The sequence below is a fragment of the Nelumbo nucifera genome, chromosome 4 (assembly GCF_055504915.1).
Source record: "Nelumbo nucifera cultivar China Antique chromosome 4, China Antique-T2T, whole genome shotgun sequence".
Taxonomy (NCBI): domain Eukaryota; kingdom Viridiplantae; phylum Streptophyta; class Magnoliopsida; order Proteales; family Nelumbonaceae; genus Nelumbo; species Nelumbo nucifera.
In genome coordinates, this window is record NC_142652.1 from 96,769,666 (window position 1) to 96,777,159 (window position 7,494).

General features: G+C 32.5%; 1 protein-coding gene across 1 annotated transcript; it reads left to right on the forward strand.

The window, feature by feature from the left end:
- Positions 1 to 2,035: 2,035 nt before the first annotated feature.
- Positions 2,036 to 7,007, forward strand: LOC148800880 (nuclear polyadenylated RNA-binding protein). The gene is made up of 3 exons (XM_088904391.1): positions 2,036 to 2,633; positions 6,091 to 6,170; positions 6,685 to 7,007. The coding sequence occupies exons 1-3, from the start codon at positions 2,090 to 2,092 to the stop codon at positions 6,838 to 6,840; spliced, it is 780 nt and encodes a 259-aa protein (XP_088760517.1). The 5' UTR covers positions 2,036 to 2,089; the 3' UTR covers positions 6,841 to 7,007.
- The last annotated feature ends 487 nt before the right edge of the window (positions 7,008 to 7,494 follow it).

The following is a 7,494-nucleotide window of genomic DNA, read 5'->3' on the forward strand; positions in this document are numbered from 1 at the left end:
AACTACTTGAACCTCAAGTTGATAGAACTTGGATAGCTAGTCCTCATCTTATCTATCATCTTGTAGTAGGTCATTCTCTCTGCTACTATTAGTGGTTAGTTCTCTCTCTCTCTCTCTCTCTCTCTCTCATTTCTATTAAAACACAGACCACTAATGCAACTACCATTTATTTTCTTACTTATTTACATTCAGCTACCCTTGTAATTTTTGTAGTTAATTTACTTCTAGTATTTATATTTATTTGTTTAACTATAGAACCACTAAGTTGATTGTAGGCTATAACATTTATCTATTCTATTTACTTTTAGCTGCTATTGTTTAAGCTCGGTATAAAGTCTGTGGAAAGCCTAGCCATTTAACCATTGGTATCATGTACACCCTACTTTATCCCCACCCCTTAATTCTACTACCTTAAAAAGCTAGTATTTAAATTTTAAAATACACTTTGTTCCGTGTGGGGAGTTACAAGGTCTACATATCATGTAGAGAATCATGTTGGAAAATGATAGGCTAACTAGTATGGAAAGCCAAAATTTCCCTCTAGGGGTCCATGTAAGAGAACTAAATCCTCTAAAAATAACCATTAAATTTGACTCTCATTCATTGTTGTGTTTTCCCACTCCACATCCATTGTTTATCTGTTAATAAGATCAAAAGCTAGATCCACCTTGGATTATGTACATATAAATATACATAATCTGTATTTGCATGCTTGAAGATGATTAGGAATCCAAAGGATAACTAGAGATTCTTGGACAAGAAAATTTTCATTGTCACTTTCATGACATGTAACCCCAATGAAATGAGAAGAACCAAAATTTGAAAGGAAAAACAAAACATCAACTGATTTTTGTTTCAAACATGTTATCTTCATATTTTACTAGAAGATGACCCTCTGTACTAAGGAGAAGAATTTGTTGGTTGTAGAGGGCAATGGAGAAGATTGTGCTGATGGGCCAAACCCTAGGCTTTTAGATTCAAAGGGCATTAATGGTATTATAAAAATTTATTGGGGATAGTTTTGGTAGAAAAAAATGGAACAAGTGCTTATTGTTTAAGCACTTAAAACAAGTTGGAAATTTGGGTTTAAGAAATGAGAACTTATTTTTAAAATAAGCACTTATTTTCCAAACGCCAATAAATGCTCAATGGTGTCATCACAGCCCAAATAAGCACTTATTTTTAAGTACTCCCAAACATAGCCTAAGTACAATTTTGATAACTAAAAAATATCAGAATATTGGCCCCATTCAATTAAATTTTGTTTGACACCCATTTTCATTTTATGTATAGATTTGTTATTTAATTTAAGAAATTAAATTAGGTTTTATTTCTAAATAATACCCAACTTTATGTATCCTGCATCATTTGATATTTTTTTCTATTTAACGGAGGTATCTACTACTAACTTTTTTGAGATTGCAAGTGACTACCATTTGAGTGGTAGGCACATGCATCATGTATGAGGAAGGAATAACCACTTTTTGTTTGAGGGCTTCGTTAGAATGACCCCCCCCGTATTAAGTATGAGGCCATTATTCTAATGTTACTTTCATTCATTTATGTATTCAAATAATTTTTGTTTGACATCCATTTTCTATGTGTAAATTTTGGTTATCATTTTATTTGATATTTTATGTATGGATTTGTTAATCCAATTAAGAGATTAAATCGAGTTTTATTTCTAAATAATATACTACTACTTCATGGATCTTACATCATTTTAAATGAGTTTTTTTTTTTTTTTTTTGCTTTTTAGTGGAGGTAACTATCATATATTTGGGTGGGGTGGGTAGACACATGTTTGAAGAAGGAGTAACAACTTTTGAGATGCTCTTTTTTGATAAAATAAGATGCCACTTGTTGAGGGAGAAGCTCTCTGATCCCAAAGACTTTCCTTTAATATATATATATATATTAGATTGGGATTGCATGTGATGACGGTACGGTGGCAGCATATATGAGTTAAATCTGGATGTGTGTTTCACCCGAAATTCTCGTTCAACCCCTTATTTTGACCCCTAGTTCTCATGATCTTGTTTTCTTTGGTGTTCCATCCTTCTAGGATTTCTCACTTCTCTCCTCCGCAATGGGTTGCAGGGCATCGAAGTTCGAGTCGGGATTCAATAATGTGATGCCATTCGGACTTCGGCAACCCCTGGGACGTGGTATCAATGCCATTACACATCGTAGAAACACACACAGAAATAAGGATGACACTCTCTCTGGCACTCTCTCCACCAAAAACCTTCTTAGAAATGGTGTAGCAGAGGATGCCAACAACTCTTCAAGTGATTTTGTAGATGATCATCACCTCCATAAGCGTGACTCGTCTCCTCGTTGGAAGGATTTAGAGTTAGAAAAGGTGCATTCATCTCTAGAAAGCGACAATAAAAATGGGTTGGCTGATGATGAGGTGCATTTTGTAACAGAAAACAATGTTGAGATAGAGAATGCAGAAGGAGAAGTGAAGGATGGGGAAGAGGAACAAAATGAAGGAGAAGAGAGAGCTTCTTCAGTTTATTACGATAATGAGCTTGCCCCAGGGTCTCCCAGTTTTAGGTATTTTGTTTCATTTGGTGGCTCCGATGACTTTGACTTGGGCATGAACACAGGAAATTCTGATGCAGATGGTGAGTTTTCTTCATATAAACTTTTGTTTTATGTTATTTTGTTTATTAAGATATGAATGGAAAGGAAGCGAGCAATACAAGTCTGTCTGGAGACAATGCATTCGTGGTAATCTCTTTCAATTAAGTTGAAGGAAATTTATTAGGTAAATGCATGGTTTTGTAAATCTTGTTATTGTTTTAAGTTCCAACCGTAATATGGTAGTTAATTGCACCGGTACGTAATTCAGTTGATCATCACCCAGGCATTTTATTATTATTATTATTTTGTGGATTCATAGGGCTACTTACACATGCAATGGGTGGCTAGGATTTGATCGCAGGTCTCAGCTACAACTAATCCAATATATTAGCAAGTATTCATTTAGGCTATATGTTTGATTTGATAGAAAATAAGAGAAAAATAGCAAGTTGAAAACTTACTTTTGGAATTTCTGTTAACAACTTTCCCTCTCTCAAGCTAAAGATAGTCTTAGGGTGGGTCCTCATGACATTTCGCCTTATTAATTAATGATGAGTGATATTGATGGCATGCATAGATCCACATTGGTTGCATCCTTATAAGATAATAAATATTAGCCACCCTAGCTATCTCTCTCCCATGTTCCTTAGTTATCTTAAATCTATGAAGTCTCCAAACATGCACACTTATATAGGCTACAGATATAATACAATTGAAGGCTAGTTATGTCTGGTTTGAAGGAAAAGATAGGGAAAGGAAGGGAAACCTATGCAAGGTCTGTAAAGGTTTCCCTACATTTCCCTTCCTTTCCCTACTTTTTCCTTCAAACCAAACACAGCCTAAATGCTCTAAATGTTGCAACTTTTGCCATAATTAATTGCATAATTCATTAGATAGTCAATCTAGATAAGGGGTTATACATGTATGAAAAAAGTATATAATATACTTTGACCAATTAACAAATAAATATTATTGGAAAACTTGTATTTATTCTTTTGTAAAACCAATTGTGTAGCAGGTCATAATTTTTTAAAATTAACGAAATAAATAGTGAATTTAAAATAATAAAGGACAAAATTAAAATTAAAAATAAGAAATAAATAACTTCTTTGGTATGAAGGAAATAAATTCATATGTTAAATGTTCAACAACAAAAATAAGAAGTCATCATAATCTTCATTCAAAATTTAATTATATAAATAAATTAATAAGACTAAACATAAATAATACCGAACACAAACAAAACTGAAAAATAAAAGAATGAAAACCCATTAAATTAGCATAGTAAATTTAGCATAAATGTTAAAGAAAATTTAATAATAATTAGACGCCTTTAAATGGATATAATTTTTAAGAATAAAATTATTATGAAAATTTTATTGTTTATACATTTATTTGTAGTACTTTCAAGTAATTATAAATTTATAAATTTACCTTAAGGTAGATGGTTTGACCTGTTTGTTACCTTAAGGTGATTGCTTAACACGTAGATAATATAAAAAATATATATTTTGTTAATGCATTTCAAATACATAATTTGTTATACCAAAAAATAACTTTTATACTTATGTTATTTAATAAATGAATATGTACAAATAAAGAATGAGCTAGATTGAAAATGACTATTTTTTTTATAGCCCCAAAATTTACTCCCAGTTGGCCACCATAAAATTTTATTAAATATAAACATAACAAAACCTATGAGGGGGTGTAAAATCCTCGCCCCTCTAAAAAATTTATATGCATAGAAAACAATCCCAAATAAGAATATAAACACATAAGCAAATAAACAAAAAAGGGCATTCTCTAACTCCCCCCCCAAAAAAAAAAAAAAAACATATGGAATGCCTAATTTATTCATACAAATAAAACTATATATCTCAAATGGTTTTTAAGTTGGTGGTTTACTTTATGAATCTAGGGTAGTAGTTTAAAATTGGTGATTTACTTCTTGCATATACATCATCTAACTCCATGTTCCTTGATCATTCAAAAATTTAAATTTTCCTTCTATTGTCACTTTTTTTTTCAAGTGGCAAATGTGGTTCCACCAATCTGTTATATGATCCTCTTCAATAGTTAATTTCATCAAACTTTGCCAAATTGGCTCCTTATCCTTATATCCATTTCTTATTTGAAGTTCATTTTGAGATTCTTGATGTAGGTTTGATCCCTTTTTACCAATGTCGGTTTTAATGCATTTGCAATATAACATAGGATTCTTTTTGTTATGAATCATCATTCTTGTTCATCTCCCACTATCACTCTCCTTTCCTTCTAGATGGTTGCTTTTGAAATTTTGAACTTTTGGAAATGCCAATTATTTGAATAACCTTTTCCTAACCCTAGTTTAGAAATTTAAATGGGCTAGAATGACTTATAGTCTACATTTATTTCTGGTCTTGGTAAACATAAGCTTGCTCTATATACAATGGAGTACATTTTATGGGGATAGGAGTGGAAATTGGATGGATTGGGTTGAATTCATGTTGAAGACCAATCAACCAATAAACCAACCTTGCTCGTTAATAACCCATATTTTTAATATGTACTTGTGATGCAACCTTCCCTTCCTCACCCATTTTGTCCAACTTGAATATTTAAAACTATTTAAATAGGAAAAAAATTATGATGTTAGGATGACATGGAAATAATTTAATGGGTTTCTCCCATATTACTACATGTCCCTACCATGTTAACATAAGCTAAAAAAATAATATTCACTAAAATGCTGGAGAGGGATATGTGATAGAAAAGATGGAGAGAGGAGAGAGGAGAGAGAAATAAATGAAAGGGAGGATATGTGAGAGAACAAACTGGGGAAAAGACTTAATAAAAAGGATGGAGAGAAGGAAAGAGAGAGAAGAGAGTAAGAAATGGAGCAGAAAGTGGATGGAGAAAAGAGAAAGAAGTGAGGGGAGAACATATGATGAAGAAAGATGGAGGTGAGATAAAAGAAGAGAAAAGAGGGGGAAGGGGAGAGAGAGGAGAAAGGAGAAAGAAATTGTGAGAAAAGAGGAGAGAAATTGTGAGGGTGAGAAGGGAAAGAGGAGAATGTAAAGAGATGAAATTTTTAGGAAAGGAGAAGGAATTATGAGGAAAGATAGGAGAGAATTTATAGGAGAAAGAAAAGAGAGGAAAGAGAAATAAGAGAATAGGGAAGAGAGGAAACAAAAGAGAAAAAACTTGGTAGGAGAGGGAGATAGAGAGTGAGAATAACAATTGATAAGATGGTGACATATCTGATTTCTATTATGCAGTTGATCCAAATGGATATTCATGACCCAATGAAGCAAAATCCTTTTAATTTAACCCATATTCAACTAGTATACTAAATGGGTTGGTTATAAGTTAATTTAACCCATATTCAACTAACAAAATTATCATTTCTATATTGCAGGCCTTGGATGTGTTATATCATCCCGAGGCTCAACCTAAATATCTTTTCTAACTATTGGTCTTACCAAAAGATAAACAAAATCATTCTCATGTATGCAGGAATGAGTGAAGAGGCAAAGAATAAAATAGACGAGAAATCAGAAGGCAAGGAGAACATTCCATCTATTTGTTCACGAGAGGTAAGCAAGCCTTTACATATACAAAGTGTTTAGCATGGTTCTATGACCACTTTAATATTAATTCTATCAGTGAACTATTCAACCTAGAAGCTTAAATTGTTAGGTGAGGTCCCTAGATAAATTTTTATTCTCTAACATGGCACTTACATGAAAGCCCATCGAGCTTGAAGGTGGACAAGTACAAGCCAACCCATACATTGTGCTGAAATTCAATTAATTATAATAGGACAAAGAGGATCAAACACTAGACCACTTGGGCATCAAACATGCTTTGATACCATCTCAAGGAAATGTTCAACCTAAAAGCTTAAACTGTTAGCTAAGGTCTCTCAATATGTTTTTGTTCTCTAACAAATTCTCATTTCTAGCTATGTCTCACAATAGACAATAACTATAATCAATATATGATAGGAATGTATTGTAGGTACTTAGTTAAGTTTCTTATGACAATTTTTTTTTTTTTGTCTTAAAGATGAATTTTCTCCTTTCTTTTCCATTCTTTGTTTCTTTGTAGGGATCATCGACCACCAAATCAGTGAAAAAAAGAAGAGGGAAAGGATTCAAGAGGGCCTTAACGGTGAAGCCAATAGCTGTGAAGAACCTTCTATATGGTTCATGTTACGACCCCTCTCATAGTGCTATTCATTCAAGGAAAGATTTGCATGCATGATCAACCATGTAGAGATGGAAATGACATATTCTTTACTTTACCTCTTTGTATTATCTTTTAGAGATATGAATCTTGCCTTTTACTCTCTCCTAGCACCATGCCCTCATCCACCAAAGGAAAGCAAATTTATTTGTTTATTTATTTTATATGGTCACATGGTTCCAATCTCTATATTGGCCTAATGAATAATTAACTAAGTTACTTATCAAATAAAGAAAAGGGAATTATCTAAGTCAAAAAGACCACTATCATCCATTGATCTCTATATAGTGGGCATAGACTCAATTTCTAGGATATTCCATTTTGACCAAAAGTGAAAAAAGTAATATCAAATGGGATTTGTAATAGGTAGTAGGCCATTTTCAGATCTCTAGGTTCATTGTTCTTTGGTGGATTTAAAATTTGAAATTATTGATTGTTGGCCAACCATGAAGGAGTTTGATAATAAAGGAAAAAAATGTTTGATGATTTAGGCTGGAGTAGAAAGAAATGATTTAAAAACTAATAATTTAACAATGGATCTAACATTAAATAAAACCAAATGGAAAAATAGGATTCACTAAGGCAACCCCATATAGTTGGGATAAGGCTTGGATGATGATGAAAATGACTACATTTAGGGCTCGTTCCTTTTTTGGATTTTGAGAAGGGGAT

Excerpts from the sequence above, each read along its gene's own strand:
- LOC148800880 (XM_088904391.1), top strand. The coding sequence starts at position 2,090 with ATGGGTTGCAGGGCATCGAAGTTCGAGTCGGGATTCAATAATGTGATG. Across the intron at positions 2,634-6,090 it reads AGGAAATTCTGATGCAGATG|GAATGAGTGAAGAGGCAAAG; the intron begins GTGAGTTTTCTT and ends TCATGTATGCAG. Across the intron at positions 6,171-6,684 it reads CATCTATTTGTTCACGAGAG|GGATCATCGACCACCAAATC; the intron begins GTAAGCAAGCCT and ends GTTTCTTTGTAG.